Genomic DNA, 21,851 nt, shown 5'->3' on the forward strand with positions numbered 1-21,851 from the left:
CGACGTCGTAGAATCTGATTGCTAACCATGTGGAGGGGCAGGTCCCCATTGATGGCTTGATTCGTATTTGATTTGTGATTAATCTGGGATATGCATGTGCATGCTGATTTGTTGAGTTATAAGCGGAGACTTGGGCAGTCTTGCTGTTTGGGAGGAGGCCAGGAGGGTACGGGACGAGCAGACCCACGTGTCAGAATTGAAGGAGATGGAGAGGGAGACGCATGCACAGGCGGTGCCTCTATTGTGTTCATTGTATAACTTTATTACTCATCTTCGTATATTGACAACAAATAATCTACAACATCTTGACAAAGTGACGATGAACAAAGTACTTGTAGTAAATTGCTAATCAGCATCACACTAGTGTGTTTGCTGCTGCCGACGCTCACGCCCGGACCAGCTGCTCAAGCTGACCGGCGTGGTGAACTGCTCCGGGCCGTCGTAGAACGCCGACGCGATGACCTCCGCGCCGCGCTGCGTGGGATGGCCGTAGTCCCAGAAGAGGTGGTACAGGCGGTCGCCGCACAGCGTCGAGTTCGGCTGGCCACAGACGCTCTGCGCCCCGAGCCGCCCGCCGCCGCAGCACGCGCTGTCCACGTCGGCAAACCCTGCCGCCGGCGGGTCGGCTATGATCGCCCGCATCAGGACGTACAGGTCGCCGAGGGAGTAGGTCAGGCCGTCCAGGCGGTGGTCATCGCCGGAGCCGAGGCTCGCCAGGAGAGACCTGAGCGCGTCGTCGAAGCCGGCGGCGAGCGCGTCGGCGCCGTCGTCGCACGCGCCCGTCGGGCTCTGCAGGCGCTCTATTGGCGCGCACCCGATCCGGCCCACGTTGATCACGGCAAACTTCCTCGCACCCATCCCGTACAACCCCTGCGTGAAATTATAAATTGTTACTGTCTTTTTAACGAAATAAATTTGTTATCAGTCATCTTGTTTTAATAAATGTCATATGTTTAGCTGGAAATAAAAAAAAAATCAGGAATTTCAGTTTTACTGTGATGATGGCTGAGTAGTTGGAGATGAGGTCGGAGTAGAAGGCGGCGACGACGGCGTGGCTCTGCATCTGGCCATTGTTTGCTAATGATGTGGCGAACGCGGCCATGTCGTTGGTGCCGATGGCGATGAGGAAGAGCGATTTGGAGAGCAGGTGCTTCGCCGTGGTGGCACCCAGTTTTAGTACCATCTGAGCCTTGGTCGCGTCGAAGTTGCGCACTTGCTTTGACAACGGGATGTTCTTCCCGGCGAACTATATATGCAAATACAGTACAAATTAACTAACATGCATGATGGTCCGAGCAAATTGTACGGCTAGCGCATGATGTCAAAGTCACATGTGCTCAAAGTCAGCGTTGAGATATATCTCTGTCTGTCTGTCTCCGTCGGTTCCTTGGACATGCATGAAGCATGAGCTGGTTAATAAGTTTGGCCCGAAAGATATGATGATCTCTGAAGTCTGACCTCGCTCGCGCATGCAACGATATGCGTGCACGAAATCACACTTATCATGCCGAAAGATAACTCATGTAATTAATTTCGCTTTTCTTTTACAGATTTGTGTGATCTGAACTTTGTGGCTGCTAGCAGCTACTACTCGATCGGCTGCACAGTTACGGTAGAAATTAACAGATTTTTTCCTCTGCAACGACACATTATATATGCTGAAATAAAGCTGAATGATAACTTACAGTGGAGTCGAGAATCCCAGCTCCTCCAGAAGCATAGTTCACTCCGCCGATGCCCCTGGCGACTAGACGATGTCGTCGGCCGGAGCGCCGCGAGAGCGACAGGTACGCCGGCGGGCTCCTCCTGAACCCCATAGCCTTCGCTGCACCCATTCATGTCCGTCTGGCGTCAGCTCGAGCTCCCCCGTGCTAGCCAGTCGTCGCGCATACCACGAAATGCACACAGCCAGAAACAAATAAACAACTCCAGCGCGCCGTCGATCGAGAGGGAGAGAGAGTACATATACCAACCAAGTCGGCGACGTTGTAGCCGTTGCTGAACCTTCCGGTGGGTCTGGCGCCGCCGGGGAAGTCGACGCCGTAGTAGGGCATGTTGGCCCGGGGGACGTCCGCCCCCGGCAGGTAGTTGTTGTTGCCCACGTCCAGGAGCGAGTCCCCGAACACGTACACCGCCGGCACGGCCGTGGTCGTCGGCCGGAGGGCGGCGGCGGCGGCGGCGAGCGCCGCCAGTTGGATGGATATCGTCGTCGCCATCGCAAGTGTAACGGCGGCACCAATACCACCGTTGATGGCTTGGTGGCGCCGCATGGTCGTGGTCGTTGGTCGTCTGCAGGCTGCAGTCTGCAAGTTTATTCAATTACAGAATGCTTAGGAGATGATCCATTCGCTGATATGATGCCTAATAAGAGGAATATCATCAGCAATTCAGCATAGCCATCATGGCATTGACTCTGCAGCTGCACCTCCCCTGAAAATGACGGCAAGAGTTTTAGTCCACAAATTTATCAGTATATAGTAGGAGGAGAGAGATCAAAGTTATAAACAAAACACAAAAAATGCACGGAAAAGTAATTTCTACCCGGCTATTTTCTCATATCCAGCTTTTAGTCAAACACATGGAAACGGCCTAGATCTTGACGTTTTCGACTTTATAAGAGCATCTCTTGCACTACTACCTAAAACAGGGTCCTACTTTTGTATTTCGGATTTCAGTAGTCACCTATTTTGATACTATTTATTCTTTTTGTTGTTTCAATTCTAACCCACCCCAACTTACTTGAGACTAAAAAGCTTTGTTGTTGTTGTTGTTGTTATTGTTGTTGTTGTTTTGTTATTTCCTTCCGCAGCACTACCTAAAATAGATCTCCAAATTCATCCTAGTACAGAATGACATGTATGATGCACATATCATCCTCTTCATTCTCTTATCGCCATAGAAAAAACTCAGCCATCTCCCTGTAGACTCGCCATGGCCTCCGGGAAAGAGCCAATTAGGAGGTTGCGACGGTAGGGAGGAGGCGCCTGCTGGGGAGAGGAGGTCGTGGCGGAGGAGAGGTACCTACGCTGGGGAGAGGAGGACATGGTGGAGGAGGTGCTGGATCTGCCCGTCGGACCCGGAGATGGCCGTGGAGGCGCGGGACTGGGAGAGGAGTTGTCGGTGATGGTCGTGTGGAGTCATGACGGCAGTTGTGGAGGCCGGATCCGCCCTCGTCGGCCTGCTGTCATCACCGGTGGCGATGGAGAGGGGCTCGATGGCGGCGGCATTGTCGTGCCCGGGCTGTCCCGCAGTGGCCGTGTGGAGGCGCGGCTTGCCCTCGGTGTGGCCAGATGTGGTGGCCGGGGATGCGAACGACAACGAGTGAGGCATGCAACGGCGGCGGAGCGTGCGACCGCGAGGGAGGAAGAGAGCGCACGCTAGGCGTGGGTGCTCGCAGTGGGTGGGTGTGTAGGGGGGGGGGGGTCCAACGAATATTTAGGTCCCCATGTGTTGGCCAGGAATGAGTAGGAGGAGAAAAGTAGAGGGCCAATAAAAGTTGGTCCCCTAGTAGGTAACTTGTTGGAGTTGATTTTTTGTTCCACTGCTAAACAATAAAGTAGGGGCTTTGTTTAGATAGCCTGCTAGAGAGAGCGGGCTAGGCTGACTAGCCCATAACGAATCTAACAGGGGTGCCTCACTGACATGGTGAAGGCATATAATGCAAGATAGAGTGGAGATCATGGACTGGTGTGGGGGTAAGAAGTATAGAGATGGAGCGACAGAGGCTCGTCTATATATGGCCCTACCCTCGCTAGGATGCGCTGCTCAAGAGCTTAGCCATGAGGATCTATCCTGGCATGCGACATCAGGGTAGAGAGTAGGTAGGGAAAGGGACCCATTTGGACCCCGAACGACACTCTATGTCAAATTAAGGGACCTAGCAAATAATATACTAGGACAAATAAGGGGCTTGAAAGGGAATTTGAAGAGTTTTGGGACTTGGATGACATTAAAAGACAAAATTATGAAATTAAAAAAAAGTATTTTGAGAGTTTGAAAATCTGAATGACATCTAATATATGACAAGTTCAGTGATCACCTTGAAGAAATAGATGCACTCACTGTGGAACGTAAATGTTGTTTCATTTACTTTGAGTTGTAATTATTGCTATGGGTCACATTATCACAAGAATAAACAAATGAAGCACGCACGCAGGCACGGAAGAAATACATAAGCACATACAATATTTCCATTTTTCTTTTAAAAAAAAAAGAGAAATCACTGGCCGATCGAGGGGCCTCGGAATGATTAACTAACAATCAACTACTCATCATGTTGGCCAGCTGTTTGAAGCTGATGGGCGAGGTGTACTGGGCCGGGCCATCAAAGTACGCCTGGGCGCCCAGCATGGCGGCCCGCTGCGACGGGTGCACTGAGTCCCAGAAGATGTAGCGGTCGCGGGCGGCGCACAGCGTGGCCGTGGGCGTGCAGTCGCCCTGCGCGCCCAACCGCCCGCTCCCGCAGCAGGCGCTGTCGGAGCTCACGAACCCTAGCCCCAGCGTGTTGGCGAACGTCGCTTGCGTGAGGCCGAAGCTGTCGGCGACGGAGTAGGCGAGCCCCGGCAGCTTCGGGGCGAGGGCGGCCATGGTAGACTTGAGGGCGGCGTCGAAGCCGGCGGCGAGCTGGTTCATGCCGTCGGCGCACGCGCCTGTGGCGTTGAGCACGCGCACGCGGGGCACGCAACCGACGGGACCCACGTTGATGATGCCAATCTTCCTCGCGCCCAGCTTGTACAGCTCCTGAAATGTATATCATGTGTATACATGCATTAGTTATGTGTAGGTATATATAGCTTTTTTATGGCTTTTTGAAGCAAGAGATGTATATGTATGTGCATGTATTTATAGGTTGTATGATTTACAAATAGATGGCGGCTAGCATGCAAGGTCAACGAGTATATACATAATTGCATCATCAATATCTATATTCTGGATATCTCAGTCCACCAAATGAACTGCAAGTCTGATGCATATATGGCATGCAGTGTCACCTTGGGTAGGCTATATACGCGTCTCCTTTCTGACAAAGACACACTTGTATTATATATGTTATACTGTTCAACTTGTGAAGACATGTTCAACTTGTCATGGTAAGTAACAAACAAGATACTACAACATACATTCATATAATTAACCTAGTAAATATTATTGTGTCAGCTAGGTATAGGTAGCTTTCCAGCAAATGACCTACATATTGACAGGTCCGGGGCATAGTCTATTCAACAATAAAGCGATGTAGAACATGCCAGAGGTCATATACAACTCTACAAGAGAATGATTGCATGCAAAAGCAAAATAAAAGCAGGTAAGGATTGGTCGTTGTCATATATACCGTGATGGTGGCGGAGCAGTTGGAGAGGAGGCTGCCGTAGAAGGCCGTGACGTCGCTCTGCGTCGCCGTGCTGTTCTGCTTGGCCTGCGCCGTCGCGAAGGCGAAGAAGTCGTTGCTGCCGGCGCCGACGAGGAAGAAGGACTTGGAGAGCAGCTTGCTCACCGCGCGCGGGCCCACCTTGGCCTCCATCTCGACCTTGGTCGACTCGAACAGCCGCACCTGCTGCGACAGCGGGATGTTGTTTCCCGCGTTCTGCACGCATGCATGGATTGGATGCAAATCATATTATATTAATTACTGTATTGAAATTAATTATATAAATGTATATGTTGTATATTACGATATATACATGTACACAAGGTGGTTAGCGGATTACGTATGGGATCAGTTAGTATTATTGTATTATATGTCATTAATTACACGTACGCAGATCACTTGCACAGCGACGTCGCCGGAGTAGTTAGTACTTAAGTATATGCTCTCGTCATGCACTCGTTGCGTGGTGTGCACTACTACATGATAATCGTTATCTGTGGTACTGGTTACATTCTTCACACCTAACCTGCCCAGCTTGTTTATTACTACTACTTTCATCCAATTGCAAGTATATATATCCATCTAGGTTTTTCATTCTAACTTTGACCAGCAATCAGGTTTATTTCCTGAATGTGTTTCTGCTTTTCTTAACGTGTCTCAAACTGCTGTATTTCCTTTAGCTGGTTAATGAAAATAGGAAATGCCTCGGTTAGAGAGGAAAAACCTTGACTAGCAATATCTATAAATATATGCATCATCTTAATCTTGAATGAATAGAGTTAAGTTTTTTTAGTGAATCTTGTGATATGAAAATCTTATATTGTTAATCTCTACAAAAATTTTAGACATTAAAGGTCAGAAATAAAAGGTTTAGCAAACTGAGCGTAGCTCAGCTGGTTGTGTTGGAACCAAATCCAGGATTTAACCGTATGGTGGTAGAGACCGTCAACAACCATGTGTCCGTGGTGACTGTCAATTTCGAAACCTCCTGGCTTAATCTTTCGGATATGCTCATAGGGGATTGGGGGTGTATATGCACATTCATATGAGTGAGTATATGCGCATGTATTAGTGTGTACACCAATACTGTGTAATTAAAAAAACTGAAAAGGTTTAGACTTCGGACAAAACTACTGAGTGGACAAATTAAATATGTCTCAGGAAGTAAGATGAAGCTAAGTATCTCCGTATATACATCATGCATATTATTATATTCAACACGATAAGATTTGCACAATTCTTTCTTTTTTTTTTGCACTCATAACTCTTTTCATTTTTAAGATTAAGTTTATACACTCTCTCTATATAATAGAAAGAATAGACAAGTCACGTTTAATTTTTCAGGAATGGATCGGAGAGAACTGGAATGGTCAGTTTTACTTACAGTGGAGTCGAGAATCCCAGCTCCTGCCGATGCATAGCTTACTCCTCTTGTGATGGCGCTCGGGATTAGCTTATTCTTCGCTTTCAGCTCCAGATAAGCAAGAGGGCTCTTCTTGAATCCCAGAGCTTTTGCTGCGTAGTACATATATACATATGCATCATAATAATATGTATGTATAAGCACCAGTTATTAATGAATAGACAAGATAAATATAAACTTCCCAAAAGCATCATTTCTTGTTCTTGCATGCTTACCGACGAAGTCAGCGGTGTTGTATCCGTTGCTGAACCTTCCGGTGGGCTTGCCGGAGCCCGGCAAGTCGATGCCGTAGTAGGGCTTGTCAGCCCTGGGGACGTCCTTCCCCGGTAAATAGTTGTTGTTGCCGACGTCCAGCGTCGAGTCCCCGAACACGTACACCGCCGGTACCACCGCCGGCAGCAGCTTGCTCGGTCGGATGGCGGCGACGGCACCGACCACGAGGCTGAGGACAAGAACCTTCATGCCCACCTCGTACCCCATCATCGAATGAGTGCTAGCTTGTACACAGCTTAATGAGCTAGCTAGTAGTAGTACTATATCTCGCTGATGAGGATGCTTAGCTTAGCTTGTGTGCGAGTTAGTTGTTGATGTACGTGGCCAATCAAGGTGCACCTATATCTATATATAGTCAGTGTCTCCCAAGGTTTTCAACTCATCTTTTTTTAAAAGAAAAAGTTTTCAACTCATCGACCAGCAAGTCCCGGTCTTAATCATGCATTGTTGTATTCTTTTACTACCCACCATACACGCAGCCTACCTGCATGCTATACACACATATATATATATATACAAATCATGAGCTACCAAGCTGAAGACGAGTCAGGAGATCGAGTTCATGTCCAATGAAAAAAGTTCGTTCTTCTTATCTCTCTGACACGATTACAAGTGATTATAGTGAGAAATGGGCACGCTCTTTACGTGTGCGTTTACACCCTGTCAACATCAAATAGCTAGGTTACCGTGTCGCTTGATTTACGTACATGTGATGTATGACTAATTAATCTCGGATCTCGATGCAAAAAGAAGAAGAAGAAGAGAACTAAAATCGTACCATCATGCATTTTCTTGGTCAGCATCTCGACCGGTTCGTTAACGTGTCGGCTATGTCTTCTTCGTCTACTTTAGGCCTCGTTGTCTAGATATCCTCCTTTTCAGCGGTTGGTTTCCGTTATTTTCATACATACGTGTAGCTCGATCCTGTTCTCGATTGTGTTTGACCTCGCTTAGTTTATACACAACTTTTATAATGATATATAATGACGAACAAGCAAGGTATATAGTCATGTACTATTATAAATTTAAAAATCAGAGTCATATGAGCATGCACAGTTAATTCAAAGACGAACTGTGTATCGATTAGGTTATCACCAATTAAAGTAATTTGTACATCGATCTGATGATGGCTACAATCAGGTTATGTTCTACTGCCTTCGTTCCAAATTATTGTCTACTTTGCCTTTGCCTTAACAACATCTCTTATTTTGACCATTTTTTTGAAAAAAATATTAGCATCTATAAGTTCAAACAAATACACTATCAAGACATATTTCATCGAGACTTTATTTAGACTAATTTTATATTGCAAGTGTTGTAACATTTATCTATAAATTTGATTGAAGTGAGAGGAGTTGACTTAGGATAAAGCTAAATAGACTATATATAATTTGGAATGGAAGGAGTAGTAATTAACTCTTCACATTTGTTTTGTCTTGTTGTGCATAACTTATAGTTACTTCCATATATGATGCTTGAGACAAACGAATGAGCTAAAAATAGTTTGAATTCATGGTGTCAAACATCACAACATGTTTGAATTTTCACCATTTACCATCTCTTGAAGCTGTTGTCTTTGTTCCATTGTTTCCCCATAGTACTTTCTTCTCCATATTTGGGGACCTTCCATTATTCTTTTGCTCCCACCTCTCCACCACTTCTATCCTTTGTGGCTTCCACGCTACTATACTTCGCCCGCCGCTAGTTATTAACCAATACCTTGATGTTTTCCTAATTCCACCCTAAACAAATCCCACCAACAAAACCTCAACCATTGATGCCCCACCAACCGCTCACCATGGTGTTGACCCTACTTCGATCTCGAGATTCCACAGGTTAGAAAAGGGGAGAAGAGCTCGCTCCCTAACCCTAGCCACCTTGAAGTTTCTAAACTTGCCCCCTCCCCCAATGGAAATAGATTGGAAAAGATGATGAGAGAGAGAGAGCCAAGGGAGGCAGTGCTTTGTTATGGACAAAGATGTCCATGCTCCCCATGCCATTAGAAATCATCTCAGGTGCATTTCAAAAAAAAAAAAAAAGAAATCATCTCAGGTGAACACTAAACTTCACCTCCAACATTCTAGCAAAACATTAAATAGAGTGAGTTTTGGATTTAGTATCTAAATTTGCCCCCTTTGGAATTATTTTCAAGCTCCGTCGGCACTGGGAGGCTACAACGTCATGGAACCATGAGAAGGGTCACGGGAGGAGGCAGGGTTCCACTTATTGTATTAAGAGTGGTTTTGCATGCACTTAGGAAGTAGGGACTAGAATGTATATACTCCCTTCATCTTATGTCAAACGTTTGTAAGTTTGACTAAATTTATAGAAAAGAGATATAAGTTTATGACACCAAATTAGTATCATTAGATACACTATAAAATATATTTTCATAATATGTTAATTTGGTGTCATAAATACTTAATGCTCTTTCCGCAATGTAAACAATGTTTTGTTGTTGATTCCATGGTAAACCACTGTCGTCTGAAGAGCCGACCGTCCTTACAAATAAATTGATTTTACACTATCTTATTGAGTGTATACAAAACTCTTCACAGACTTCAGACTTGCCCAATGAATTATTCTGAACCTGGATCCAATCCACCCCGTTGCTACTGGGGAAATTAAATGTGACTAACAAATACCACCAAAAAAAACCAACCATCTGAGCATGTACCCGTAATTACTTATAACAGTGAGCAAAAATACTCAATGTGGCTGGCTTTGAGCAAAAATACTTATAATAGTTTCGTAATTTATTTATTACACATTGTAGATTGTAGATGAAACTAAACACAACACACAGTTTTTTTTTTTCAGAAATAAATAGGGAGTCGTTGGTGACTTACAGTGGCGTCGAGGATCCCAGCTCCTGCCGATGCGTAGCTTACTCCTCTAGTGATGGCGCTCGGGATCAGATAATTGCGCGCTTTGAGCACCATGTAAGCCAGAGGGCTCTTCTCGAATCCAAGATTCTTCGCTGCATATGTATGCAAGCACATGTATCAACGAAAAGGGGTTCTATTACCCTATTACACAAGCTAATAAGCTAAAACATTCATAGTACTATATAATCGTCTATATATCCTGCCAAAGTTTTACTCTGCTAGTATGCATGGTATACTTAATGGTAGTCATCCGAACTCTAGACTCAGAAAGGGAATGTATATTACCAACAAAGTCTGCGACATTGTAGCCATTGCCACTACTACCTACACAAACTTTACTGGAGGCGGGCGTTTTCGGTTTTCCGCGGCGGGCAAAGCCGTCCGCCGCGGCCTAGAGGCCACGGTAAATCGTGGCTTAACCGCGGCGGACGGCCTTGCCCGCCGCGGTTAACCGATTTACCGCGGCGGGCGGTGTAACGTGCCCGCCGCGGTAAATATACTTTTACCACGGCGGGCACGTTAGGATGCCCGCCGCGGTTAATCATTTAAAAAAACAAAAAAAAAACCAGGAACCCGCTGGCGAGCCCATTCTCGAGCCCATCGACGAGCCCGTCCCAGCCCAATACTGGAGCCACCGCACCTCGTTGGATCCGCCGCCGGATCTGCGCCGACGCCGCAGGTTGGGGCCATCTTGCCATGGATCCATGCCGCTGCCGTGTGGATCCACGTCGCGGGAGCAGGGAGTCAACGTGGCCGGCCTAGATCCACGCATCCACCCTGGATCCGCTGTCGTGTGGATCCACGTCGTAGAGATTCGACGCGGACGCCTGGATCCGCCGCCGTGTGCCCGTCCCTGCGCCGCGCAGCACCTCGCCTATGAGAGAGAGAGAGAGATGAGGGAGGACTGAGAGGAGAGAGAGGGAGAGACATACCGGGCGCCCTGGATCCACCGCAGACGCCGCCGCGTGGGCCTCGCCGAGCGCGCCTCGCCGAGCCAAGCGCGCCTCGCCGCCACCCTGCCTCGCCTCGCCTCACCGAGCGCCGCCGCGCGCGCCTTGCCGAGCCGAGCGCCGCTAGGGAGAGGAGGGGAGGGGGCGCGTCGCCGGGGAGAGAGGAGCAGAGGGAGGAGGGCCGCCGGGAGGAGTGTAGGGCAGGGGAGAGAGAGTGGTGCGGCGCGAGAGATGAGGGGTAGGGTAGGGGCAAGGGAGAGAAGTGTAGTGCGGCGCTGAGGACTTATAGTGAAACCCTAGGCTCTTGTATATATACGTGACCTCGGAATTGGACCGTATCTGGGCTCTGGATCGGGCCGTATTTACTGCGGCGGGCCTTATAAAATGGCCGCATGGTAAATCGATTTACCGTGGCGGACACCTTAAGATGACCGCCACGGTAAATATGGTATTTTCCGTGGCGGACATCTCAAGGTGCCCGCCATGGTAAATCGATTTACCATGGTGGGCAAAAGTGCCCGCTGCGGTAAATAAAAAATACCCGCCGCGGTAAATCGTGTGATTTACCGCAGCGGGCAAAAATAGGTGCCCACCAAGGAGTGCAAAAGTGCAACGCTGCGCAAAATCGTTTATGTAGTAGTGTGCTGAACCTTCCGGTGGGCTTGCCGGAGCCCGGCAAGTCGATGCCGTAGTAGGGCTTGTTGGCCCTGGGGACTTGCTCCCCTTCCAAGTGGTTGTTGTTGCCCACGTCCAGGGTGGAGTCCCCGAACACGTACATCGCCGGCACCCGCGGCCGCTGCACCGGCAGCTCTACCGCCGCTGGCGACGACGACGCTGAGCACCATGCTGCTCAGAACAAAAACCTTTCATGGCAACAAGCCCATAACCCATGGCGGTACGGTCGATCGATCCCTGTTCCATGCAAACAAATCTAGCTAGCTCTAAAAGTTCTAACAATATGCACTATGCAGGTGTGTGTGTGTGTGTTGAACTACACACACTGTGTGTGTGCGTGCTATTTCTGATGAGGTTGTTGTGACTTGGTATGACTAAGGGGGAGCTATTTATAAGCACTCTCAAAGGCTTTAAGATGATGCCCTGCTATCTAGGAAACTTCTCATGGTGTAAAAGTGAATGTGAACGAATGAGCACGTTGTGTTTACTGTTTATCCAAGTCAAATACCCGCATTGGTAGGTGCCATGAGGGATTTTTTTTTTTAATTTTAACACTTTTTGAAAACTAATTTTAAATCTAACACTGTCTGTTTTTTTTAAACTAACACTTTTGGCTGAGCCTATTGTCCTGGCGTGGCCAAATGTCTGTGCCGCGTCATGTATAGTGGCGCGGCAGAGGGCTGACGTGGCGGCGACTGGAATCGCTGACCGATGACATGGCAGGGTCTGCCGCGCCATCTACCTTGGCACGGCAGTGCCGCGCCCTGATCCGTGGCGCGGCAGAGCTGAATGAAACCCTGCGGCCAGTCCCGCCTGCCCGAGCAGCATGCCCGTCTGGCCGCGGCGCCCGCCGCTCGCCCAGCGGTACCTGGACGGTTTAATCGGAACGCGTCGCGCCGATAGTGGGAGTTATTCTAAGTATTGCTTGACGTAAAATCAATAGTTGATTTGTTTCTATCTTTTGTTAAATTTTTTTCACGGCCGAATAGAGAATTTGATGAGCCAATGACATTTTTTTCGTCTTTCATAATACGGTTAACCACCATGTTAACTAATCGATTATGAAAAATTGGATCGGATTGAAACGAATATTTTTTAAGAGAACTTATTTCTTTGGCTTTTTGGCCCTATATTGTAGGATCGGCGGCGACGCGACCATGGACACCGGCTTCCTCGACCCCTTGCGCAAGACGCCGGCCACCGGCGTCGAGATACCCCGGGACTGCCGGTTTCCGAACTAGTTGCTACTTAATCTCGCATGCAGTAATGCCACGACGTATTAAAACGAATATGAAGCAAATAAATAAAGTCCGTGCGTAAGTTGATAAGCTGCCACATAACATTTTCATTGGTTTGATATAAGTCCGACATAACATAACCAACTAAGCCTGCAAGTTTCGGACGCCAATAATAATTCGACCTAACAAACTAAGACCCAGGAGTGTAAGGATCCCTCGGATGCCTCTGTCTCTTCGGATTTGATGACAACACATTGGGAGTATAGCCAACGTCGGTGTGGTCCCGTCGCCGGTGCGTATGGCTCGTACCCTACAAGTATATGATATGCACGATTACTTATAATCATTATGATCATTAGTTTATGAAGTCTACGTATTTAAAGAAACTATCTTTGTTAGTACCTGTGATGCTCCTTGGCTACCAAGCGGGGCACCACCTAGCTGAGACATGCCGATCTCATCCTGCGGCCAATCGTCCCACTGGCTGTGCTGTCTGCGGAAGCCCGGGGGGTCATCGTCGTCCTCGTCGTCCTCGGTTGCAGGGTTCTTCCCAGCGCTATGATGTGGTGGTGTACGCACTGCGGAAGTGGCACCTGTCACCGGCTGAGAAGAGCCGGCTGGTGTCCTCAAAGAGGCTGAAGACGTACCACCCGACCGCGCTGGGAGTGGCAGTTCCACATAAGGAGTGTTCATGCAGCTTAGCTTCTGAGCTAGCTTTCTGCAGCTCTTCTTCACCTTCCGCATAAATAGATGTTAAAGTTAGTGCATTTCCCAAACGCATATACACTAAAGAATTATTTTTGGAACGGACAAATTTATGTTTACCACCACAAAAGCCTCGAGAACGCCTGGCCCCTGCCCTCTAGACTCGTGAAGCTGAAACGCTGCTTCATTGGACATCCTTCACAATTGTGTCGCCTGGGTACAGAAACATGGTTAGACAGTTTTAGTACACATACTTAATACCAAAAGGATAACAAATTGTACCATTCATGTATCTTACCTCGTATCTTTGAAGCGGGGCTCTCTGTAGCTGTGTGTCCTTCCTAGTGGCAACGTCGTACATATTTTCGATCACATCTTCCTCCGAGTCCTCGTCAATCGCCTCCTCAGTGTACGGGGGCTTGATATGTGTCCTCGTAGACCTGTGAAGCCACCACAGGTACTCGTCAAAGGTGTGCTGGTCGTGTGGAGGACCCGCATGGACCGGCTACCGTTCCCTGGTCTCCCACAAAAGGATGTGCGCGTTGTGTGTCACGCACCAATCCTTGGTCTTGTACCTCTTCCTGTAGTTATACCTGCAACAAAACATTGTTAGTTGTACCACACATATCTCTGAATTGTAGCTTTGTTATTAATCGATAACGCACCCATGCAATCCTTGGTTGGTGGAGTAAAGCAGTGGTGGGCAGACTGTCATTCTTCCAAACTGTCTGCAGACCCTAACGGGTAAGTGAATCTTGACCATGTGAAAGAAAATAAGAGGGACGTTACAGTGATACTCCTCTGACTCGTCCCTAGTGACAGGACTGAGATAGTACTAGAGCTCCGGAGCATCCCAAGGACACCAATGCACCTGAATATTTTGTAATTGAGTTAGGCTGTGATATAGTGTAGATCAAATAAGACACAGGTATGATAGTAAAGAGAGCGTAACCTGGTGCTGTGTTAGGACGTCGAGACCGCCCGTGTACTCTCTGTACTTGCGCCTCGCATTCCCTCTAACTAACTCTGATTCCGTCCAGATAAACAGAGCTGTAGGGAGTGTATCCTGCCCGTTTCATTGCTGCATTGAACATGATAATGAATTATCCATTAATAAACTCATCATATGTAACCATATCGAAGAATATAATAAATCGAAGTACTTACCGGTAAACCAGTATTAAGGGGCCTCCCAACGGGCCATCATTCCCAACATCAAACCTAGAGTAGATACGAGCAACCTCCAAGGTTCGCATACCCTGAGGTGCGACAGTAGGCAACGCATAGCTGTCGATACGTCCATGCCAGGACTGCGCTGCCCTAGCTGTACGCCGCTATGTTCTCTTATGGCTGGCGTAGTATGTCAAGGAAGATCTAGCTGATGGTGTTGCCCGAGGCGTCTGGGAAGAGGAAAGCACCAAGAAAGTGTCAGAGCCACACTCGAGCGAACCTGTCGATCTGAGCCTCCTCAGCCTGTGGGTCCAAGTAATCAAAGCGCTCTGTGATCCAGGACGACGAAATACCAGAAGTTTTCCTAAAATTTACCAAAGACAATGAGACCCAATGGCTGCAGGAAAGCAATGCAAGTATTAAATAGGCTTTAATTTCTCACTTATTTTTCTTGGAAGCCTCGTCATCCGGTGGAAGAAAGCCAGTAAACTGAGCCACCAACTCCCTCCAGTGATCGTTGTCAACTATCCATGTCACTAGAAGTCCCCCAAACCGAAGGCCAAAAATAGTCTTCACTTCCTGCATGGTCAAGGTCATCTCACCACAAGGTAGGTGGAACGTGTGGGTCTCAGGCCTCCACCTATTATAAGAATAGAACGACTGTTAGTTGCCTCAAAATTGTTACAAGAAAGTTTACATACAAAGAATGCACTCGCACCTGTCTACAGCTGCAGTAAGTAGTGCTGGGTCAAGGGGCGGAAGACCATGGTTGACAACACGGACAAGCTCGAGGAAGCCAGCACGCCGTATGTACGGCGCATAACGCTCCTCCCACTGGTGCGCCCTGGTGTACGTGTGGGGCCTCAAAGTAGGCAAGGCCACCTCTGCGTCGTTGTCACTTAAGATGTGTGCTCGGTGCTAGTCGTCGTACTCCACCTCAAGAATGAGGTACAACGAATGTTGCGTGGGAGGGGCCATCCTGTTACAAATTGATAAACTAAGCGTTAGAGTATTCAAATTAACAAAATTCAAATTAACTTTATGTAGCATTGCAAAATTTGAACTACTTGTTATGCAATACGAACACAATATGAAAGCACATGTATATATTCAAAGTAACATTAACAGACATATCACGCACTAGTAACATAAACAACTTTACTAGAAATATAAGCATTTGATGAAACTTCATGAAGTCATCAAAATCGACGTATCACGCACTAGTAAGTACTGATATTTGTAAACTAGTATCTATACCCAAAATCCCTAACTAAATAACTAACTATAAACTAAATAATAAATACCTAATCAATCCTTAAATCCAAAATCCTAACTATACTAGAACACATAACCTCAAACCTAAAAATTACCTACGTAAATCACAAACAAATTCACTAACCTAACTATCCTAAATCACTAACTATCCTAAATTTGACAAACTATCATAAATCAATAACAATAATAAAACTCTAACTATCTTAAATTACTAACTATCCTAAATCACTAATTATCCTAAAACAATAATAATCAAAATAACATGAAATCGAGAGGGAGGTACCTTAGGAGCGGACGGCGTTGACGCGCCGGCGTTCGTGGCGCGGCCGGCGCGGGCGCTGCGCGGCGGGAGTAGGCGGGCGATGCGCGGCGGTGGGCAGGCGGGCAGGCAGGCTCGGTCGCGATATTTATTTGGTCCAGCCACGCCATGCTTCGTGTTAAAATTAGTTTTCAAAAAGTGTTAGTTTAAAAAAAACAAGCAGTGTTAGTTTTAAAATTAGTTTTCAAAAAATGTTAAAATTAAAAAAAAAATCGCATGGGGTCTCTGCATGTGCCTGACACAACGAATGTACGAGTAACGAATCTCGTGCATATAAGAACAAATTGTTTTTAATTTCTGGCATCGATGGTGTAAGCACGTTGTGTTTACAAACACGAAGTAGTACATATGACCTAGTATATATGTAGATAGAAAAGATGCTATAAACTGTGAGTTTAGGGATTAGTTTGTAGACAAAAATATATACATCATGTTGGGCAAAAAGAAAACATCCACAAATCACACATAAAAGTATTGCATTTTTTTTGGCAGCGCTTTGCCTCTTATCTCCCCCGTCTATAAATAGAGGCCAAAGGAGTGAGACATTATTATACAAGGAAAGTTAAGACCTTGAATTATGTATTTCACACCCTGAAGAAAGTAGCAAAGCTTCCTATTATTCCTTTTTTTTTTTTGTGTTTAATGATGGTCTTGTGATCTTGTGTTTGCTCTTAGCGCTCACATGTCAAGAGTTGCCTCTCGAATGATACAGACACGTACATATATAATCAACAACACTCTTGCCTTGTTCATATATACGGCCTATAGTAGTAGTAATGAGAACCTTTCTTGATCGGTCTACCAGCTAATAAGCTATTGATGCTCGTTCACTCGGAACATGCAACAATAGTGACCTGCTCTTCTTTTTAATGCCCTGCAGCTCGGAGCTACAATGTCGATTGGAGAGCAGATACATCACCATGCCATTCTTAATACCTCCACGAGGCCTCTCGTTTTTTCTTTATGCCTAACCACGTGATGATGGAGCCATTTTTTTTCTTACTCAAATGTAAAGTTTGAGGTGATTAGAGTAAACGCGGACCACATGGATCAAAATATCAAGCTTGTGCTTATTAGAATAAATAACATGGAGGAGAATGCTCTGACATTTAGTGGTTAATATAATATATGGAGAGAAGAAGCTCTCTAATCCTACAACAGACCATGTATTTGTGCACGCTCATGACTGCTAGGTACTAAAAGGATACGTCAGGGATAACCAAACTATATTGCTGACCCCTTAATAGACGTGCACGCATCGGGAGGGATAGTGACGCACGCCCATCGTCTTCCTCCTCTATCCCACATCTTCTTCCTCCCTACCCGCCCACCACCCACCACCGGGCCATATCGCCCACCCCCTAATCCCAATCGGAGAGTTCGTCGGTGACTCCTCGCCCTCAGTGTTGGCTCCGGACGCTCACCGGCTCCCCACCGACTCGCTCACTGACCACAACCCGCCACCACCCCTGGGCCCACGGGTCCACCTTCTAATCCCTCCGAGCATGGATTTCTTGTAAAAACCTAAAACCATAAACACCACCACCACCACCATCATAGCCTCATCCTCCACTACCACGGCCCGTGGTGACGGCACCGCCAGCCGTCCCTCCCACCGCCTGCCTCCTCCCTTTCGGATTTCATCGGCGTCCTCGTGTGTGTCGCTTGGGGTAGCGATGCACACACACCAAATAAGAATCTAGCTATATTGCTCCACATATGACCCTACCTGCCTCTCATGTGCTAGCAGATTACATTAACAGTGATGTAGGTAGTGACATGTGTTAGGCAGGAGCAAGTCATTTCTACTCCCCCTATCACTCTAATGCTCGTCTCCATTGCTTTTTCCACTGCGCTGCATCGCCTCTGATGCGTCTGCTAGGAGCAAGCAGACGTCCTACTTGCCATGGCCATGGAGCACACATGTACGATGGTGCCATGGCCATGGAGATCAATGGGGGCTCCTTGCTGCCGCTAGACCGAGGTAGCGTAGCGGAGGGCTGAGAGTTGCGAGCTCTGTTTCTTGGAGGCGTAGCACAGGCTTTGAGGGACAATCCGACAGCGTGGCCATAAGTGCGAAAGTGAAATAGCTATGCTGACTATGTTTAATTGTAGCGAGGGAGGCAAGACTGAGAGAATCAATCTGGATGGCTGAACTGAAGGGATGCGAGTGGTTACATGGCTGCAAGAGGTAATAATATATGACCCTTAAGGAAAATGAAGAGACTAAACCTCTCATCATATCCTTGGTTAAAATAATAAGTGTTCCAGCAATGGTTACTGGAAGAGTCCAATCGCTGCTACTGGGAGAGGAAGAGGCAGGTGATGGCTATTTTTAGGCCTTAATGCTCGTCATTGGATTTGTGTAGAGGGGAAGAGGCGCGTGTGCAACGTTGAGCAGATCGGAAAATTAGTGGTGATCTAATGGCTAATAGTTTTGATTAGTTTATGAGATGTGGATCGACGTGGAATCAGATAGAATTGATAATGGGATTAGCTTTATAGCATGATATAGATATGTGCAAGTGTAGTCATTATGCATGTTGAAAATAGCCTCATTTGCACTCTTAAGAACAACGCGAGTGAGAAAGCAAACAATCTAGTTATTATATTGATTCCCTGCGTGAATCAAGCTAACCATAAATAGTCAAAGGTTCATTGCAATGGTCCCGGTCATGTATATATATGACATTTCACACAGCAATGTTTGATCTACTTAAAGTTTTTCCCTTCTTGTTTAAAATGGTGTGATATATAAAGTACTTTGTATATGTGATAATGTATGTATACGTGAACACAATCTCTTGTATATGTGATAATTGACCGGAGAGAGTACATTTTATTGTTTATACATGTATATGTCATGTATGTAACTATGTATACGTTTTTTTTTTGAGAATCTGTAGCTATGTATACGTGAACACAATATCTTATTATACTCCTATATATATCATTAACTAACTGGACTGGGCCAGCTGCATGAAGTTGATGGGCGAGGTGTACTGGGCCGGTCCGTCGTAGAACGCCTGGGCCGTGAGAAGACACGCCCGCTGGGCCGGGTGATACCGGTCCCAGAAGACGTGCCCGTCGTGGTCGGTGCAGACGGTGGAGTTGGGCAGGCAGTCCGCCTCCGCCAGCAGCCTGCCGCTCCCGCAGCACGCGCCGGTGATGTCGGTGTACCCCGACGCCCCAGGGTCAGCGAAGGTGTCCTGCGTGAGGCGGAAAGAGTCGGCGAGCGAGTATACGAGGCCCGGCACCCTGGCGGCGAGGCCGGCGAGGAGTGGCCCGAGCGCGTCGTCGAAGCCGGCGGCGAGCTGGTTCAGGCCATCGGCGCACGCGCCCGCCGCGTCCAGCACCCGCACCGCCGGCACGCACCCAACCAGCCCCACGTTGATGATGGCGAACTTCCTCGCGCCCATCGAGTGCAGCTCCTGTGCCATGCGCGCGTATGTAGACGTGTGCAACTGTAAGCTAGCTAAAGCGAAGCAATGGAGGAAGAAGTAGTGATGGCTGTGCATACCGTGATGGTGGCGGAGTAGTTGGAGAGGAGGTCGGCGTAGAGGGCGGCGGCGTCGGTCTGCTGCTCCGCGGCTGACCTGTTCCGCGACTGCTCGGCGGCGGCGAACACGAACATGTCGTTGCTGGCGATGCCCATGAGGATGATGGAGTCGGCGAGCAGCTTGTTCACCGCGGCGGCGCCCACCGCGGCGACCATCTTGGTCTTGGTAGCGCTGAAGTACTGCACCTGCGTGGACAACGGGATGCACTTGCCTGCGTTCTGTGCATACATACATGCATGCATCGCCACATCATCATATATATCTCATATACTACTGATATGTATATGTATATATCTCTATCCAGGGCTGGAAGATGACACATGTACTTACGGTTGAGTCGAGGATGCCAGCATCTGCGGAAGCGTAGCTGACACCAGTGGTGAGAGCGGTGGGCACGAGCAGAAGGCTGGAGTTGGCCACGGACAGATACGGCGGAGGGCTACTCACGAACCCCATGCTCTTCGCTGTATATATACGCGTACGTACAACGGTATAAGCAGTAGTACTTTTACACATATACATATACGTGCGTGCAACCGTATCCAAGATTAGTTCTTTTTCTTGTTAGCCTTGCTCCTTAGTTGAGCTGAACCGTGTTGCTTTTTAATCTCTCTTGGACGTGAGTGTGCATGTGAGCCTTATAGCTTTGGTTTGTATCTTGACTATATATCAGTTGTGTATCATCACCGGATTGTAGAGGCCGGAACTTAATTTGTTCCGTTATCTTAAAAAAAAACACAAACACATGTATAAGCACAAGTACATCAACATGTAGAAGTGGTATATATAGCATATAGAGTAGTAGTACGTACCAATGAAGTCAGCTGTGTTGCCGCCATTGCTGAACCTTCCGGTGGGGAATCCGGGGAAGTCGACGCCGTAGTAGGGCCTGTTGGCCCTGGGCACGCCCGCCCCCGACAGGTAATTGTTGTTTCCTACGTCCAGCGTCGAGTCGCCGAACACGTACATCGCCGCCGGCCGCCGATGGGCTCCGCCGCCGCCAGCCACGACGGAAACTAGTAGCATTGTTTGCACGGATATCACAAGGCACAGAACGAGACGACGACGACGACCCTCCATGGCCATTTGCGTACCTAGAGCTTGTGCTTCCGCTCAGTACTTATCGCCTGCTTGCTGTGTAACTACTTGCGATCGAGCTGATGATGGTGTGTGGCGAAGGAGACGGCTGCCTACCTATATATATAGACACACACATACATAAAGCACACCGAACCTGAGGAACACGCTGCAGGCTTCCGCCGGGCTTATATTCCGTACTTTTTTTTTTCCAGTGAGCGAACAGTTTTTTTCTTTCACAATAAATCAATCAGTAATACTTTCAACCATGGCTTATCAGTCAAACGAACCGCACTTTCGATCAACTAGGCGGGTGGACAAGTTCATGGTCTCGTGTGTACTTTATTATTATATTTTTTTATGATATAAGACGGAGGTCTTGTGGGTATTAATTGCGGCCTACGTAACAGTTGAAATATCCGCTAGGGTGCACTATACTAGACCTAGACCTTGTTTAGCTGGTGAAATTTTCTGAGAAATGGTACTGTAGCACTTTCGTTATTATTTGGCAATTAGTGTCCAATCATAGTCTAATTAGGCTTAAAAGATTCGTCTCGTGAATTTCGTCTAGACTGTATAATTAGTTTTTTTTTATTTATATTTAATGCTTCATGTATGCGTCTAAAGATTTGATGTGACGGGGAATCTTAAAAAAAATTGTAAAATGAAGTAGAACTAAACGGTACCCTACTATAGGAATGTGGAAAATCCAAACTTCTCATCAAGATCGCAGATACGTGGAATGCATTTCTTGGAATCCCATTGGCTTCAGCATATTTTGTCTATGTGCACATCACATCATCACGTACATTCTTGGAAATATATAAAGTCATCATCACGTACATTCTTGCACATCACATCATCACGTACATTCTTGGAAGTCACTACGCGGAACGAGATCCTCTAACATACTTGTTTCTGCGTAGGAGG

The 21,851-nt window shown here is 47.2% G+C and overlaps 3 protein-coding genes across 4 annotated transcripts; all 3 read right to left on the reverse strand.

Annotated features, from left to right (window-relative positions):
- Window positions 1–288: 288 nt before the first annotated feature.
- Window positions 289–2,302, reverse strand: LOC136522742 (GDSL esterase/lipase At5g55050-like). The gene is made up of 4 exons (XM_066516554.1): window positions 1,970–2,302; window positions 1,686–1,825; window positions 995–1,246; window positions 289–870 (listed from the first exon to the last, which is right to left on the reverse strand). Exons 1-4 carry the CDS (start codon window positions 2,268–2,270, stop codon window positions 361–363), a joined length of 1,203 nt encoding a protein of 400 aa, XP_066372651.1. The 5' UTR covers window positions 2,271–2,302; the 3' UTR covers window positions 289–360.
- A 1,849-nt stretch (window positions 2,303–4,151) lies between these two features.
- LOC136522761 (GDSL esterase/lipase At2g23540-like) lies at window positions 4,152–7,366 on the reverse strand. The gene is made up of 4 exons (XM_066516568.1): window positions 7,007–7,366; window positions 6,753–6,883; window positions 5,333–5,584; window positions 4,152–4,740 (listed from the first exon to the last, which is right to left on the reverse strand). Exons 1-4 carry the CDS (start codon window positions 7,272–7,274, stop codon window positions 4,261–4,263), a joined length of 1,131 nt encoding a protein of 376 aa, XP_066372665.1. The 5' UTR covers window positions 7,275–7,366; the 3' UTR covers window positions 4,152–4,260.
- Window positions 7,367–19,079: 11,713 nt separating this feature from the next.
- Window positions 19,080–20,995, reverse strand: LOC136522346 (GDSL esterase/lipase At5g55050-like). 2 transcript variants are annotated; one of them, XM_066516175.1, is made up of 4 exons: window positions 20,657–20,995; window positions 20,175–20,308; window positions 19,805–20,062; window positions 19,080–19,715 (listed from the first exon to the last, which is right to left on the reverse strand). In XM_066516175.1, the coding sequence occupies exons 1-4, from the start codon at window positions 20,928–20,930 to the stop codon at window positions 19,242–19,244; spliced, it is 1,140 nt and encodes a 379-aa protein (XP_066372272.1). In that variant the 5' UTR covers window positions 20,931–20,995; the 3' UTR covers window positions 19,080–19,241. The 2 variants fall into 2 exon arrangements, with proteins under 2 accessions (XP_066372272.1, XP_066372273.1); XM_066516176.1 differs by having other exon boundaries at window positions 20,175–20,568; window positions 20,657–20,782.
- Between the last annotated feature and the right edge of the window lie 856 nt (window positions 20,996–21,851).

Source organism: Miscanthus floridulus, chromosome 18 (genome assembly GCF_019320115.1).
Source record: "Miscanthus floridulus cultivar M001 chromosome 18, ASM1932011v1, whole genome shotgun sequence".
In the NCBI taxonomy this organism is placed as follows: domain Eukaryota; kingdom Viridiplantae; phylum Streptophyta; class Magnoliopsida; order Poales; family Poaceae; genus Miscanthus; species Miscanthus floridulus.